This window comes from Triticum aestivum, chromosome 4D, assembly GCF_018294505.1.
Source record: "Triticum aestivum cultivar Chinese Spring chromosome 4D, IWGSC CS RefSeq v2.1, whole genome shotgun sequence".
Taxonomy (NCBI): Eukaryota; Viridiplantae; Streptophyta; class Magnoliopsida; order Poales; family Poaceae; genus Triticum; species Triticum aestivum.
Genome location: NC_057805.1, coordinates 419,049,930 through 419,067,167, shown reverse-complemented (window position 1 = coordinate 419,067,167; position 17,238 = coordinate 419,049,930). Strand labels below are relative to the sequence as shown.

Genomic DNA, 17,238 nt, shown 5'->3' with positions numbered 1-17,238 from the left:
TTTCTGTAAATTCTAATGACATTGTTCCTTATTTTTTTCTTAATAAGTTACTCCTTCCGTCTCATAATATAAGAACGTTTTTCAAGTTGTATTATTCAGTCAAGTGCGAGGACTAACAAAAACTTCAATAGAGAGGGGTACATGCATAGTGCAAAAAAGGAATAAAAAGTGCGACAACGAACAACACTCCCGCTAGAAGTGTAGTTTACCCCCAGCCGTACTTGTTAACTTTTCTTCCCTATCCCTTTTCTTGAACTCGAACCTGGATTGTTGTTGGATGTTGTTGATGCTTGGTGTTGTTGCTTTATACTTCGTAGAAGTGTAGTTTACCAAGGTCAAGGGCAAATATATAGAGTCCAAGCATATTCTTCACACACAAAGGAAAATAAATCTTAAAAATAAAAAAAGTTCTAAATTGAAAAACTAAAAATATTTCAAAAAATAATCTTTGAGATGCTTCTGGATATTCATGAGCAAAAAAAGATTTTTATCTCTATAGAAAAGGTCAGTGCTCTATTTAGGCAAATGCTTCATTGTTACAATTATTATCTTTCCATTGGGCGAAAATTGATCAGTTTTACATGAATATTATCAAGAAGGAGGACTTTACTATTTGGCCAATTTTAGTATGACCCAAGAGGTTATTTATAGCTACGATAAGTGCATGCAATCAAGTTTTGTTTTACTAAGTAAATGAATGGGCAATGGCTACTGTTTCAACTTCATTGAAAGAAACAAATATTTCAGTAAGGTGTAATGAGAAAAGTATGTGAATTCCTACAAAGAATTATCGTAGAAACCCTTTTTCCCAGTGATGATAACAAATCAGCAGTCCATAGTTTTAAACTGATATAGTTTTGAGGTACATATCCGCAGCCATGTTCAATTTGTTTTGCATATAATACTTCAGAATAACATACGAGATTGAAAAACAAATAGAGAAAAATAAGGACTCATATATTAAATAAGGGAAACACAAAGGTAATTCTTGGGAGTCACGGATGGCATAGCATGGAGAAAAACCGGATAAATATAGGAAAGTAACAACCACCAGACTATGCATATTCAAGGCTAACTAGGAAGGACGATAGTTTTGCAACATGCAATCGAGTGAACTTAAGGATTCAAAAATAAGTTACTCCAAAAGCAGAAAAACATGCGCACAGCAGTTCTTGCCTTTTTGCCATAAGATTGTTTAACATGATTTCAACTGTACATAATTTCTTGGCGTCTCAAACTTCCTTTAAAATTAGCAAACATGTGCCAATATACCAATGTACAGAGAAAATACCCTCTGAGCCATAACTAAATCAGATGTGCAAAAGATGAATCAAGGACATTCACCTCGCAAAAAAAAAGAGTATATTCGAAGTTTCAAATTAAAACAGTCATAAATAGAAAATTACTCTTCTGGGCCATGAGTTAAATATTATCATTAAACTTTAATCATCATTATGTTCTGGAGTGTTTGTAGCCACAAAACTAATCGGGAATTAAGAACTTTTTTAAATCAAGCATAGTTTTTTTGTAATACCAGATCTACATCATGTAGAGACAGAATGGACAGACCGGGCGCTAGAGATCCAAGCCATTATGAACACCTATTGGAGAGCTCATTTCTATATGGCAGTAGATCTAGACTCAAGGTTGGTAAGCAACTAGGTTGAGAGACTGGAGTCCTGTTGAGGATGAAAATCCGTCGAAGGAGAGTGAATTTGGGAGGCAGAGGCACGAGTGAATTGGATTGCATGGGCATGTGCACTGTACATGAGCTTAATGGCATGCCTACACATGTCGTTAAAGTAGGGAAGTTAGAAAAAAGGAGAGGCTCATTTTGGTGTATATGGGCTGCTGGTCAATTCAGTTCATGCATGATGAAAACGGGTGACATATCTGAACACAAACAATTAGTGACACTACTAGGAAAATGCTTATACATAGAAGTTTAACATTAGCGTTTGTTTGTGCCCCCACGCTACTGGTAATTATCAGTAGCGCTGGGCACAAAGAACGCTACTGGTATAGATTAGCAGCAGCGCTTGTTTCCTTTGGGCATGCTACTAGTAAATATCTCCGACCGTTGCCCCGCGGACAGGTTATACTACTAGCGCGGGTTTGCTAGGATGCGCTGGCACTAGAAACATAGTCATAGCGCGGGTCGCCACATGCGCTACAACTAACCCAGCCCAGCGAGACAAGCAACCCAGTCCAGCGAACAACCTCTCTCATTTTCCTCCTCTTCCTCCCGCGAACCCTCGCCGCCGCCACCAACAACGGGCGAATCCGGCTACTTCCCCCAGCCCTCGCCGGAGCAAAGCACATTCACGAGTTCTCCTGGCGACCGCGCTTCCTTTCCTCCGGCCAGATCCTCTCTTCCCGGCCGCAAGCGCTCGCGCTCGACCCCTCCCCGCGGCTAGGGTTTCGGCTGCCTCCAACTCCGGCGCGGTGAGCTCTCCTCTTCCCTCGATTCATGCCCTCCTCTCTCCCCTTATTTCTTCTCTCCCCGCCCCCCTCACTAGTTTCTTCAATTCGGTGCCGCAGCCACCCTCCTCCATGGGCGAGGACGACCACCACGGCACGCACATGGTCGAGCTTGCCGTCGTCTGCTCCGGTGCGGTGCTGGGCCAACGACCTCCGCCTCCACGGCTCCTAGCTTGGGTAAGCACCCCCATCACCATGGTCATCTCACTTTCTTCCTCCTTTTTGCATCATGTTCTTGCTGCTCCAGTGATTTGTTCATGGAGGTCATAACTCTATCCTTTTGCTGCATCTAAAAGCTGGTACTCTGCCAGTCTTGATAATACACATGGACTCACATTTGGATCTCTGTATGATTGGTGTTTTATTAGATGTTCAGATGCATGGTCTTGGCAGCAGTGTTGGACACTATCATCTTGTACTGTTGTCACACATGGCATTGACCAAACAGTGAGCACAGGTGATAACCCACAAGTATAGGGGATCGCAACAGTTTTCGAGGGTAGAGTATTCAACCCAAATTTATAGATTCGACACAAGGGGAGCCAAAGAATATTTGAAGGTATTAGCAGCTGAGTTGTCAATTCAACCACACCTGGAGATTAATTATCTGCAGCAACATGATCAGTAGCAAAGTAATATGATAGTTTTGATAATAGTGATGGCAGTAACAGTAACAGTAACAGTGATAGCAGCATTTTGTAACAAGTGTAACAGTGATGATAGCAGTAGTAACGCAGCAAGATCAATATAAGATAAATTCGTAGGCATTGGATCGGTGACTTGTTGAATGATATTCATCATGTGACAGCTATAACCTAGGGCGATACGGCACTAGCTCCAGTTCATCGATATAATGTAGGCATGTATTCCGTAAATAGTCATACGTGCTTTATTAAAAGAACTTGCATGACATCTTTTGTCCTACCCTCCCGTGGCAGCGGGGTCCATATTGGAAACTAAGAGATATTAAGGCCTCCTTTTAATATAGAACCGGAACAAAGCATTAACACATAGTGAATACATGAACTCCTCAAACTACGGTCATCACCGGGAATGGGCCCGGTTGTTGTCACTCCGGGGTTGCCATATCATAACACATAGTAGGTGACTATAACTTGCAAGATCGGATCTAAAATATGGATATAATGATGAATTCATAAACGGTTCAGATCTGAGTTCATGGCACCTAGGCCCAAAATGACAAGCATTAAGCATAGCAAAGTCATAGCAACATCAATCTAAGAACATAGTGGATACTAGGGATCAAGCCCTAACAAAACTAACTCGATTACATGATGAATCTCATCCAACTCCTCACCGACCAGCGAGCCTACGAAGGAATTACTCACTCCCGGTGGGGAGCATCATGGAATTGGCGATGGAGAAGGGTTGGTGATGACGAAGAACGAAGACCCCCCTCTCCGGAGCCCCAAATGGACTCCAGATCTGCCCTCCCGAGGAAGAATAGGGCTTGGCGGCAGCTCCGTCTCGTGGAACGTGATAATTCTTTCTCCCTGATATTTTTCTGGAAATATGTGAATTTATAGTATAGGGGGGTCGTCAGCAGGGCCACCAGGTGGGTACAACCCACCTGGGCGCGCCAGGAGAGGGGGGCGCGCCCTGGTAGGTTGTGCCCAACCAGGGGCCCCTCTCTGATGGGTCTTGGCTCCAGAAATTCTTATTATTGATATAAAAAATCCTCGCAAAGTTTCGTTCCATTCCGAGAACTTTTATTTCTGCACAAAACAACACCATGGTAGTTCTGCTGAAAACAGTGTCAGTCAGGGGTTAGTTTTATTCAAATCGTGCAAATTAGAGTCCAAAACAAGAGGAAAAGCATGAGAAAAAGTATACGTTGGAGACGTATCAACAAGCCCATGCTTCGTGAACTCTTTGGGTAAACACAGGTAGCAATCGTCGAAGCAGTTTGATTGGTGCTTATATGTGATAAACATTGCAGTTCTTCGTAGTAATACCGTGTGCTAGGTACCTGATTCATTCATTTATAACTGAAAACAATCTTGAGGGTCTCAGAAAAACAAAAGGTTAACTGAAGAAGAAGAAAATCAATACTGAAGGAATTAACCAGCAAAAGATGAGGATGATTACTGTGGGGGTTTACAGTACTGCACAATAATTTTCTGTCAAAAAACTAAAGTTAGTGACAAAAGAAACTGAAGTAATTGAAAACCAAAGCAATTTAGGAGCCTCAACTAGTTATGTAGCAGTAGTACTACCTAGGACCATCGGCCAGATTTGTCTAAATTTATACACATCAAACAGAAAAGGGACAGGTTGAATATGCAACCACAACAGAGAGCATGACACAATCTATAATGTCCTCTGCTCTTCAGAGGGATCGGAGCTACAAAATTAGTTTTCCTTTGTAAAACGAAGATGTAGGCGTCAATAACAAAATGTGCTGAGATTTCATGATTATACTAGCAGTACTTCTTCCTCACTAATAATCAACTAAGGCCAGGCATGTTATTTCGCAGACTAGATTAGTTCAGTAGAATTCATACTGCATAGTACATCACCTATTATTAGTGGTCCCAAGTACATTAATGGTTACATAAAGATCAGGTCTAACTAGTAGAGAGGAAGATTAATTACACATCTTCTGTCAACTACTAAGGCTTCCTGTGTTATTTTGTAGACTAGATTAGTTCAGTAGAATTCCAATTAGATCAGGTACAACGTCTGTTGATGGTATCAAGTACATATGGCGATGAGTAGTAGTAGTTGGAACCAGTCAAGGGGAAATTGCTATTAGGACAAGCAGAGTACAGTAGGTGGTGATCAGGATGCCCGAAAGCGTTTTGACAAGGCTAGCCTTCTGTACGACCAGGTAATGCTGTTCTCAGTTCATTTCAAAGTTACAATATTAAACATGTCTTCAAGGTGATTCTGAAGCTTGTGTCATGGGTTCAATCTTGTGGCAGCAATAACAAAGTTCAATATGTTGGCTTATTGTGAACAAAATGATAGAGTTGTATATTCTCCTATTTTTGTTTTGGTGTTTGTTTACGCTGTTCCCGTCAACCTGCCAATATGATAGCCAACTTTCACTATAATCAGAAGGAGTCTGTTTGCCATAATGTGTAGATACTATTTCTATGTTATTTTTCTGTCTACTAACTCCTTGTTGCTAAAACAGTGACCCATGGTAAAAATTAATCTACTATAAGCATAATCTACTTTTTGCTGCATTTTACTGCAGCGTGGCACCGATATGATAGCTTTATTCAATTTTTGCTGTTGATCAGAATGCTATCATTTGTAGCTGTTATTGCATTTTTGACAAAAGTCGGGTTTGTTTTTAAAAAGGGTCTCGCTGACTGATTTGTGTTCTCACCCAGGCTCATGAAAGGTATTTATCCTTGAAGAAACAAACAATGAAAGACAAAGCAACTGCAGTTGAGGATGTAAGTTCCTTTCTTTATTTCACATTATCGAACTTTTGTTAGAAGCCATGATCACTAACTAGCTCCACAGTGCCAGATCATCATTTGAGCAAGCTCGTTTCAACCTGGTAGGTGTACTGCTTCCCTGTATCTCTATTCACTATATCTCTATTTGAGCAAGCCAGATTTGGACGCTGACGCGTACTAACAAGTTTTTACTTTCTCGACTTGGCCGCAGGGGTGATCGACACGAAGTACCGCAGCCTGGTGGGCATCGTGCTCTTCAATCACTCGGAGGTGGACTTCACCGGGAAGCCCGGAGACCGCGTCGCACAGATGATCGCAACGCCGGAGGTCGCCGAGGTGGAGGACCTCGATGCCATCGTTCGGGGGCGGAGGGGGGGAGGGAGGATTCGGGTCCATCGGCATCTGCACTCCGAGTCTTGGTAGATACATCTAGATAAGTGGTTTGGTTGTTTGTGTCTGATGTTAAAGGGGATCTCGTGATCTCTTTGAGTTGAGATGTTCAATGTTTCATTCATGAATGCTGCAATTCTTAAGATGGTTCTGTGAGCTTAGTTTATTGCACTGGCCATGTCTTGATTTGCTAAAAAGTTCCTGCTGCGTCTGACTTTTATTTTTTTAATATCTAATTAGATAGCTGTAGCGTGGGTGGGAAATGGCACGCTACTAGTGCTTAGGATAGCAGTAGCGTAGGTGTGGAATAGTGGTAGCGTGGGTGGCACCGCGCTACTATTAACTTTTTAGCTGTAGCGCGGGGTAAAAAACACGCTACTGCTAAAATTTAGTTGTAGCGCCTTAGTAGTAGCGCGGGAACCCACGCTACTGGTATGCAGAAAACCAACGCTACTGGCAGTGTTTTTCCTAGTAGTGTGATGAAAACACCAAACCAAACACCATAAATCAATAAACCAGAAATATCAGCCTACTCAGTTCAGTTCAGTTCTTTGTTTTTGTTATAAAAATTGTTCACCTCTAACCGTAATAGCCTGCAAATAATTTTTTGTAACTTATGACTGAGAAATGGCACGGCAAAGCCTATGTCACTCTCTAGTTAGACTGAAAAGCAGACGAAAATCATCAGCCAAATGCTTGTTATGTACTCCTTCCGGCCCTTTTTAGTTCGTATATAAAATTTGTCTGAAGTTAAACCTCATAAACTTTGACCAAGTTTATAGAAAAAATTACCAACATTCAAAATGTGAAATTAACAACATTAGATGCGTCATGACTTTAGTTTCATACTGTATAAGTTTAGCATTGTAGATGTTAATATTTTTTCATACAAATATGGTTACGAAGTTTGACTTCAAACAATTCTTATATGCAAGGACCGGAGGGAGTAATAGTATAGTCAGGCCCACATATATGTACATGCACACACACAGAGACCTACTCGGCCATGCGCACAACAGCCAACTCCAACTTTGACTAAACCCGTCCGTAGGGCAACATCCTTTGACTTGTAGTGCAAGCTAGCACAACATGCAAGCCATGCAATTGACTCGATTTACTCCGAGTACAATCACAATACGGATAACATAGCTAACTCCATCAGCATCCATAGCCAGAGCAATATCGAACTCCATCTGCACGCGGTTTGCTTAAAGAATACGCTGATGGATGGAATCCGGGTGGTGCGCGGTCAGTACCCAATACGTAGCCTAGTCGATCGCGCATTCATGCACGATCTATATATACAGAAATGTTTGCGTTGCTCTAGCTCAACCCTAGCTCCCTCCCCCCTTTCCTCGATCTCCTGCTTCCACCTCCGATCCATCGCCAAGCCCCGCATCAAGTCCACGAGAAGCGAAGCCCTAGTCAAGCTCGAGCGCCATGGCTGCCGGCAAGCGACCAGCTGCCGGCCACGGGACGGATCAAGAACCAGAAATCTCCTGCTGCAAGAGGAGGCGCGTCCGCATCGGAAGCACCGCGGCCTTCGAGTTCGATGACACGCCCTGCCTCGGCGAGGGCAGCTTCGGCGCCGTCCTCAAGGCGCGCCACCGCGTCACGGGCAAGACCGTCGCCATCAAGGTCCTCCGCTCCCACGGTGATCTTGCCACCGCCAACAAAGAGATCCAGGACGAGGCCGGCTTCCTCGAGGCCTGCACCCCGAACCCTTACGTCGTCGGCTCCCACGGACTCTTCCGCGACCCTGAGACCTACAAGCTCTGCCTCGCCATGGACTACGTCGGGCCCAACCTCCACGCTTTCTTGTCCGAGAGGCCGCCGCTACCGGAGGCCATCGTGAAAGCCTACATGTGGCAGCTCCTCACCGGCGCCAACAAGATGCACAGCCACCGCATCCTCCACCGCGACATCAAGCCCCACAACATCCTGGTCGGGGAAGGAGGAAAGATCCTAAAGTTCTGCGACCTCGGGCTGGCCATGTCCTTGAAGACCGCGAGGAAGCCGTACGAGTTCGCCGGCACCATGCCCTACATGGCCCCCGAGATGCTCCTGGGGAGGCCGGACTACGACGCGGGCGTCGACGTGTGGTCGCTGGGATGCGTCATGGCCGAGATGCTGACCGGCAGGATGCTGTTCAAGGCCGACAAGAAGGACGACAGGGCCGCCCAGCTCTCTGCCATCTTCCGCGTTCTTGGCTTCCCGGACGAGAGCACGTGGCCGGACTTCGTCGCGGCCGAGGTGCCGCGAGTGTTCTTCTCTGCGCAGGCGCAGCAGCACAACACAAACACGCTGGGAAACCTCTTCCCCCGGGAGACCTTGTCCCAGGACGGCTTCCAAGTCTTGAAAGGGCTCCTCGAGTGCAACCCGGCGAAGCGGCTGACGACGGCCGCCGCCCTCCAACTCCCGTGGTTCGCGCCCAAGCTCCACACCGACGACGTGATCGAGCCGTTGCCGCCAATAAGGAGGAACGTTGTGCGGATCAAGATCGTTCCGGCGGGGACACTCAAGAAGAAGAATGTGCTGCGGATCAAGTTCACTCCGCCGGCGACACCCAAGAAGAAGAACCTGCGGCGGATCAAGGTTATCCCACCGGCGACGCCAGGAACAAAGAAGAACCTGCTGCAGCGGATCAAGGTCATCCCACCGGCGACACCACAAATGAAGAACGTGCTCAGAATACCACTTGCGATGTGGAACAAGGCCATGTAGTGTAGCTAGCTAGATGCTTGCTAGCATATGTGCTTCCCGGTGCAAATCGTAGCATGGTGGTTTTGCCTTTTTGCTGACCTTTTGAAACCTTGTACTGCTATTTTGGAAAGGGCTTGTCATCGCCGCCCTTGTCCATCTAGCTATATGTAATTGCTTGGAGATGATGTCCCTCGAACTGAGCATGTTGTAAATCAGTCATGTTTAATACTGTATATATCATCATCATTGCCCTTCTACTTCTATATATGTCCTTTTGTTAATCTAGCGGAGTGGCCATCGCAAATTTGAGGGCATCATACTAACTGCATGAAATGTGCTAAATATTTATTTATATACCATTTAGATATTTTTGAAATAAACTTGACCTTGTATGGTACTTGTAAAAAATCCACAAAAAAGAAAAGAAAAACATTGACTTCTTTTCAGAATAAACAAATATTTCGGCCGAAATAGCGTGAATAGTGACCTATAATAGTAAATAAATCTTGTTTTTTGCCCTAAAGTCAACGCTAGTTTTTTATTCATGAAAATTTATATACTAGTGCAAATTATTTGAAAAAAATTATAAACTTTTCGACTTTCTTAAAATTATTAATTCGTTTCCCCATATTAGGTGTATATACACCCAGGAATCAAAGGGTATTTTCCGAGGTACATGCATACTACATGCAATTAGCAATTCCCAAAAAAACGAATAAAAAGTGTAACAACGAACAACACTCCCACTAGAAGTGTACTTTACCAAGGTAAAGGGCAAATATAGTGTCAGAAGCCCATGTTCACACACAAAGGAAAATTAAATCTGAAAAAAAGATTTAATTTAAAAAACTTTTAAAAATAATCTTTGAGATGCTTATGGATATTCATGAACAAACAAACATTGTTATTTTTATAGAAAAAATGTTAGTGCTCCATTTAGGCAAATGTTTAAGTGTTACAATTATTATCTTTTCATTGGGCGAAAATTGACCGGTTTTACATGAATAGTATCAAGAAGAAAGAGGACTTGGCTATTTGGCCAATTTTAGTTTGACCCGAGAGGTTATTTATAGCTACGGTAAGTGCTTAATACTGACAAATTTGCGCCAGCGTTGAGGCTACGGTGTCCATGGTACGAATGGACAGAGCCAACAAAGTTGTGGGTTGGCATGGAAAACCCATGTGACCAGGACGACCTTAATTTCTTCTATGCATCCACCACCATATCATTTTGGGCAATGGAGCTAAACCGCCTTTCTGGGACTCCCCTTGGCTCCTCGGCCGCAAGCCTAGGGACATCGCCCCCTCATCGACGACGCGTCCAGGAGAAAAAGTTGGAAGGTGCGTGAGGCCGGCAAGGAAAATGCTTGGATCTTCAAGATCAACCCAGCCACCATGGTGTCCGCCTAGCACATCAGTCAATTCTTCACCTCATGGGTGCTTATTAATGATTTCCACCTTGACGACCACATCGAGGATGACATCGTGTGGAAGCTTGCGGAGAGTGGGCACTACTCTGCGGCCTCGGCTTATCGCGCGCAATTCTTGGGGAGAGTCATGTCACCTCTGGACTCCATGCTTTGGAAGGCTTGGGCGTCGCCGAAAGTCAAATTTTTTGCTTGGTTGGCCATCCAAAACAGGATCTGAACGATGGATAGATTCGCCAAGCGAGGTTGGCCAAATTATGGTCTTCATCCTCTTTGCAAAATGGTCCAGAAAACCGGAGCACACTTGCTTTTCAATTGCTGGTTCACCTTGAGGTTATGGAATTTGGTCAAAGAGTGGCTCCACCTTGACGGCATTGACAAGCACCAGACTGCATATTCAAGGCTAACTAGGAAGGACGATAGTTTTGCGACTTGTAGTAGAGTGAACTTAAGGATACAAAAATAATCCAAAAGCAGAGAAGAAAAAACACGCGTGCAGTAGCTCTTGCCTTTTTGCAATAAGATTGTTTAACATGATTTCAACTGTACATAATTTCTTTGGCGTCTCAAACTTCATGTAAAATTGGTAGACATATGACAATATACCAATGTGGGCGTGCCCGGACGTGTCCGGGACTCTCATATTCGTCTCAGATTTGAGCTGGATATGGGGAGTGTTGGTCAGTCCGAGCGTTTGAGCCGGTTATGGGGAGCTTGTTGGGTGCCAAATTTTTATCCGGTCGTTTGAAATGGATATGAAAAGCCTAGTTGTACAACTAGTTCAGCAAATTAATTTAAACCGCAAAGACTTTTGAGCAAACAAGAGAGAAATAGCCTACAAGGCCTGACCGACGTCCAACCGACTCCCTCTCTTCTTTCTTCTGCCGTTTATTTAAGAACTACTCTACGAGCGTTTTTATACTATATTAGTATAAAAACGCTTTTATATTTATAAGACGGAGGGAGTAGTATATCACCCAGAAATCGGAATCTTTGCCTCCAGGTGGTGCACTGTCGCTGTCGTGACCCTCCCACCTCCACCGAACAACTCTGTGACTGTGAAGTGTATCAGCAAAAATCCGTAGAAACTAAACAGAGAGCACCATTTAAAACGACAAACTCGATCATACACAAAAATGGCGCATCGATTGGTCCAGCGCGAATGAACAGCTTTCGCTTTCCTTTTTGCAAAGGAAGAAGAAGTTCATCGCCTGAAAAAACATTCATGGGAACAAGCAAAGAATAAATCTACTCAACAGAAGAGAGAAGAGGCACGGATCTCCAGAAACACCCACCAGCTTGTTCCTTCTCGTGCTCTCCGCGCTGTTCCCCGGGCCGCCGCGTCGCTCCAAGAAGCCAGCGGCACCAAAGCCCTGTGCCGAGTGAGTGAGGGATAGCAGAGCAGGAGCGTCCCGTGAAGCCTCCTGGGGCCCGAGGAAGCGGTGGCCTCAGCTCCGAAGCAGCTCGCCCGACCGCCGGATCTCCCGGCCTCCCGCGCGCGCCGGCGCGGCTCTCCCGATTGGTTGCCGACGCCTGACGGGGACTGAGTGGTTGGTGGAGGAAGGGGAAAGGTGGGGTCTCGCTTCCTTCTTCCTACTTTAGCGTCTTTTCTCGCAGATGTCGAGTTTGGGATCTTTGCCTCTTCTAACAGACGGCAGCATTTCCTGACCTCCTGTGTATGATCCTACTGTTACTGATCCGAGTGGTTAATCCCGTTAATTTGCAATTGCCTGCCCCATGGTGTCATCGGGGCTGATGAATTCCGTGCATTGTTTGGGCCAATTCAGCCTCAGGGCATCGTCTCACTGCTTAATTATGCACGATTTTCGGCATCTGATTCTGATGTGAAACCCTCGGCGAAATGGTGAGCTTACAGAACGAACACACAATTGTATCCTGATTTTTTGCTTTTATATATGTTCTGCTAGGTAAGGAAGCATGGCGGCGAGGCATCTCCTCCTTCTCGCGCTTGTCTGCCTACATGCTCCGCACTCGGCTTCGGCTCAGCAGCCGGAGGAGGCGACGGTCATAGTTAAAGGATCCACTAAAATTGCTGTGACGGATGTGAATTACATCTGCGCCACCATTGACTGGTGGCCGCCGGAGAAGTGCAACTACAATCAGTGCCCATGGGGCCAATCTTCCATTCTGAATTTGGTACGCTTATCTTCTTGACTTGTTGTCAGTAAGTAATAGGCTGTTAATGTACATTGCGGTTCATGGACTGACTTGCTTTTCGTGTTCATGTTGTTCCCAACAACTGGTTTGTTCAGGATTTGGATCACCCCTTTCTGGCTCAAGCCATTCAAGGTATAATATTTTAGTCTTCATTCAGTAGTTGCTGCTGGGTCTATGTTAGTTGTTTTTCTAGACTATGTACTATGATCTATGCTCATAATTTGCCCACCTACTGTGAACTTTGTATTCCAAAAAAGGTTATGTTCTCTCTGCAATGATACTATCGCTTGTTACGGTCTCTAGTTTATCAAGTATCACAAGATATGTAAGGCAACTGCTCCAGAATTCTGACATAATACAGTATGCAGCATATGTAGTTACAGTCATGTCAGTGGATTTTTTCGAAAAAAAAAGTCATGTCAGTAGATTATAATTATTTTGACTTGCAGAAATATTTTGTAATTGTAGGCATTAGTTGGTTACTTTGATGAATATATAAAAAGATCTTTATTCTGTCTGCAGAATTTCATAATTTGAGGATTAGGCTGGGAGGCTCTTTGCAAGACCGAGTTGTTTACGATGTTGGGACAAATAGTCCGTGCTCTCCATTCACAAATGTGTCAAATGGTTTGTTTGGTTTTTCAGCCGGTTGTCTAAGTATGGATAGGTGGGATAAACTGAATGATCTATTCCAAAAAACAGGGTGAGGCGTCTAATATCAAGTTTTTTGAATTTAGCATGCATAACTTGTGTCAGATGTTCACATATTGTGCTCGCATAGCCATAACCATGTGATATTGCATTTCCATCATTGTTCTGGATGCTTTTTTAACCTACTGATAGTTGAAGAAAATAACCAGCAGCCTTGTTTTTTCTGCATGTCTTCTCGACATTATATTTTGTTTAGGGAGGAGATATGGTAAAAGTGAAACCAAGCCAGATGAAGTTATCAACATAACTAAGTGAAATATATGTACAAGGAACTGATGTGCACAATGAGGGACATGTGCTTGTTTAGCATCATTTGTTCATTTTATAAGTGCTCAACAGAACTAGCTCATGGGTGAACACAAATCTATCTGCAGAGCAATTATCACATTTGGTCTGAATGCACTCCATGGAAGGTATAATGTCCAACGTTCCTTCTGGGCAGGGAAGTGGAACTCTACAAACACCTATGATTTTGTCGAATACACAATCTCAAAAGGATATCCAGTTGACTCGTGGGAATTCGGTAATCTACTGTATTTTTTTGTTATGTGCTCAGCTCTTCTATGTTATCCCTTCTGAGTTCTGAAGGCATGAATATTTTTTTCTTGTCAGGTAATGAGCTGAGTGGGCATGGAACCGGGGCAAGAGTTGACGCCAAACTTTATGGAAAGGATGTAATTGAACTTAAATCCATACTCCGGCAGTTGTATAGGACACCGCTCTCCCAGCCACTCCTGTTAGCCCCTGGAGGATTCTTTGATCAACAGTGGTACACCCAGTTACTTCAGACTTCAGGTCACGGTGTTGTTAATGCCTTGACGCATCACATTTACAATCTTGGTGGAGGTATGTGATATGTCGCTTTTGCTGTGGTGGCATTTAGAAAAGGCTCATTTTGCTGCTCCAAAATCATATCTTGATGTTTTGCATGACTTAGAGATATCAGAAGGAATGACTCTGAGAATTTTGTAGGCAGGACTTCGCTAATGTTATGTACTTCCTCCGTTCCTAAATATAAGTCTTTTTAGAGATTCCAATATGGACTACATACGGACCAAAATGAGTGAATCTACACGCTAAAATATGTCTATATACATCTGTATGCAGTTCATATTGAAATCTCTAGAAAGAATCGGCCCACGAGCCAGACCCAGGAAGAATACGAAGTCCAATTTCCTCAACCGCGCACACGGATAAGACGCGAGACAGTTTCTGAGGGATAGAAGTCTTGATCGGGCCAAGCCAGCATAACAGTTAGTAGTTCGCACTACTTTCTCTTCCGAAGCGCGCACATTCGAGTTCAGTATGGATGCACTGAGCGCTTAAGACCACTCGCTGGATGATATGGTCAATCATACTCCAGAGTGGGGACAGCATAACAATAACATTCTCTCTTTAGATTCGAGATGTATTGATCGAGACGTGCCTCACTCTAGTGTACAGCTATATTTAGGAACAGAGGGAGTACATGTCTTACTAATGGTTGTCCCCTGCAATAAAATAATATATTGCCGTGCTGTTTTAAATTTTTAATTTGGGTGCTTCTTGTGATACATAATGTGAAGGAAAGGCATCATGAAATTCCTAAAAAAAAGGGCTTACATAAACTGTTTTTTGAAGGAATAGCAAGCTCTTTCTTAACATCCTAATACAGTAGTAGAATTTATTCAACCAGTTGATGTGATTAATATATAGAATGCATCAGCGGTGACACTTTGTTTTCAGGGGATGATGTCCACCTTATGAGGAAGATAGTAGATCCTAAGTACCTAGATCGTGCTGAAGACACTTACCGGGACATGCAACTTACCCTTCAAAGGCATGGAACATGGGCTTCTTCTTGGGTTAGTGAAAGCGGTGGGGTGTTCAACAATGGCCGTCAACTGGTGTCAAATACTTTCATGAACAGCATCTGGTCAGCTCTCAACATTTTCTCATGAAATTTACACAAGTACAACATTGGTGTAGATGTATCTTTCTTTCTTTCTTTTTTGTGAAGGATGTAGACGTATCTTGTGTGAGCAAAAAGTCGTGACGTAATTTCAACGCAAACAGGTACCTCGATCAACTTGGAATGGCATCGAAGTACAACACAAAAGTGTTCTGCAGGCAGACTCTCATCGGTGGCAACTACGGTCTGCTTGACACGCAGACGTTCTTGCCAAATCCTGATTACTACAGGCAAGACTCACCTTTGTAAACTTCTTTTAGGCGGTTGCTGCAGTGTTTTCCAGAACGCGGCTCTTATGTGCTTTTTTAATTCAAGGACACCGGCTCTTATGTGCTGACCCCTCCTTTTGTTCGCAGTGCTCTGCTATGGCATCGGCTTATGGGCAATGGAGTTCTGTCAGTCGATATAAATGCACCGCGTAAGCTGCGTGCTTATGCCCACTGCAGCAAGCGACACGTAAGAATCCGACGCTTTCACCTTCTTAAAGCGGAACTGGTTGGGATAGTTTCAGATATTCTTAGATTTGTTGCCAACTTTCAAGTGATATGGCTATTCTACTTAGTTTGCTAAGTTTGTTGTGTCTGGAGAGTTACTTCAACTATATCATTGAAACATGTGCTAGTTCAACCATTTCTGCTGTTCTGAACAAAGCTTGCTTATTCCACAACGCAGAAAGGGATCACGCTCCTCCTGATCAATCTGAGCAACAGCACCGTGTACAATGTGACCCTCCAGAACGACCTCAACGTGAGCGTCGAGAGGAGAACCGGCCACCGGAGGCGCAGCGGCGGCCTGAGAAGAGCAGTGTCATGGCTGGGAAGCAAGCAGTCGAGCGAGAGCACGAAGAGGGACGAGTACCATTTGACCGCCAAGGACGGCGACCACCAGAGCAGGACGATGCTGCTCAACGGCGTCCCGCTGGAGCTGGGAGACGGCGGCGGCGTGCCGGCCCTGAACCCGGTGCCCGCCGCCGTGGATTCGCCCGTGCACCTGGCCCCGACGTCGATCGCCTTTGTGGTCCTGCCGAGGTTCGAGGCCAAAGCCTGTTCTTGAGGGAAGAAGGTTTTTTGTTCATTTTGTGGTGTGGAGATATAATCGTATAAAAGAGGAAAACGAGCAGAAGTATATCAATGCAAACATTCAAAGAGCTTGCCAAGGCTTTATTTATAAATTAAAAGTTTTAATTCATGTTTGTTGGGGCCTCCTCACAAAGAGGAGACGCCCTTCAAAAATAAAGGTATGCTGCTTAGTGTGGCGTGCACACGGTATTCTTTAGTAAAAGGCGAAAGAATAGTTCGCTTTGTGCTCACCACGCAGCTGCTTGCCCTCTCCATTCCACCACGGGTGCTATTTGTATCCATCCTAGGCACCTGCTCTTCTCTGCCGGGGCGAGGTGGTACTAAACCATCCTCCTTCCCCGCGTTGATGCTGCTGCACTGAGAAGAGGCTGTGGCCTCTCCGAAACCACGATGGGCCAGTCAATGCAGGCCCAGCCAGAGCTTGAACCATGAAGGCCCGTGTGGTCCGTCGTAGGCGCCGAGCTTCAGTTTCCTTCTTCGTTTTCGTTTTGCCTCATTGTCCAGGTCCAGCCAGAGCTTGAACTAGATTCAAAAAAAGAATTAAAAAATCCAGGGCTTGAACTTGAATTTCGAAATGACAAAACTAGATCAGGACTGGTAAATTTTGGATCGCAAAAAGAAAATGGAGACAGTTGTGAGTTGTTGCACTTTCTAGCTAGCTAGCTAGCGTGGTGCCGTTCAGTCCGATGGATGGAAGCGGCCAACTAATTCTAATTGTGTGTGCACGCGCGCACGCTCCATGGGTGCATCGGTCTTTCAGCCCCTGTGATCATACCGGTGCCTGCCGGCCACTGCCCAAAGCCCCAAAGCATGGTGGAGTAGTAGTAATTCCATAGCTAGCCATGCATGCTCGGATCCGCCGCAAAGGCCGCAAGAGACAGACG

General features: G+C 44.6%; 2 protein-coding genes and 1 non-coding gene across 3 annotated transcripts; 2 read left to right on the top strand and 1 right to left on the bottom strand.

Annotated features, from left to right (window-relative positions):
- Positions 1-7,653: 7,653 nt before the first annotated feature.
- LOC123100162 (putative cyclin-dependent kinase F-2) lies at positions 7,654-9,174 on the top strand. The gene has a single exon (XM_044522130.1). The coding sequence runs from the start codon at positions 7,746-7,748 to the stop codon at positions 9,027-9,029; it is 1,284 nt and encodes a 427-aa protein (XP_044378065.1). The 5' UTR covers positions 7,654-7,745; the 3' UTR covers positions 9,030-9,174.
- Positions 9,175-11,550: 2,376 nt separating this feature from the next.
- Positions 11,551-16,463, top strand: LOC123098288 (heparanase-like protein 1). Its single transcript, XM_044520243.1, has 10 exons — positions 11,551-12,006; positions 12,364-12,592; positions 12,709-12,745; positions 13,136-13,316; positions 13,699-13,847; positions 13,937-14,170; positions 15,050-15,239; positions 15,380-15,505; positions 15,632-15,731; positions 15,948-16,463. The coding sequence occupies exons 2-10, from the start codon at positions 12,374-12,376 to the stop codon at positions 16,326-16,328; spliced, it is 1,617 nt and encodes a 538-aa protein (XP_044376178.1). The 5' UTR covers positions 11,551-12,006; positions 12,364-12,373; the 3' UTR covers positions 16,329-16,463.
- Positions 16,464-16,474: 11 nt separating this feature from the next.
- LOC123100974 (U5 spliceosomal RNA) lies at positions 16,475-16,594 on the bottom strand. The gene has a single exon (XR_006448577.1). It is a non-coding gene; the product is annotated as a U5 spliceosomal RNA (small nuclear RNA).
- Positions 16,595-17,238: the final 644 nt, after the last annotated feature.

Bases quoted from the DNA above. Each gene is read 5' to 3' on its own strand.
- LOC123100162 (XM_044522130.1), top strand. From the start codon at position 7,746: ATGGCTGCCGGCAAGCGACCAGCTGCCGGCCACGGGACGGATCAAGAA.
- LOC123098288 (XM_044520243.1), top strand. From the start codon at position 12,374: ATGGCGGCGAGGCATCTCCTCCTTCTCGCGCTTGTCTGCCTACATGCT. The intron at 12,746-13,135 runs GTATAATATTTT...TTCTGTCTGCAG, and splicing joins TCTGGCTCAAGCCATTCAAG to AATTTCATAATTTGAGGATT. The intron at 15,506-15,631 runs GCAAGACTCACC...TTTTGTTCGCAG, and splicing joins CCAAATCCTGATTACTACAG to TGCTCTGCTATGGCATCGGC.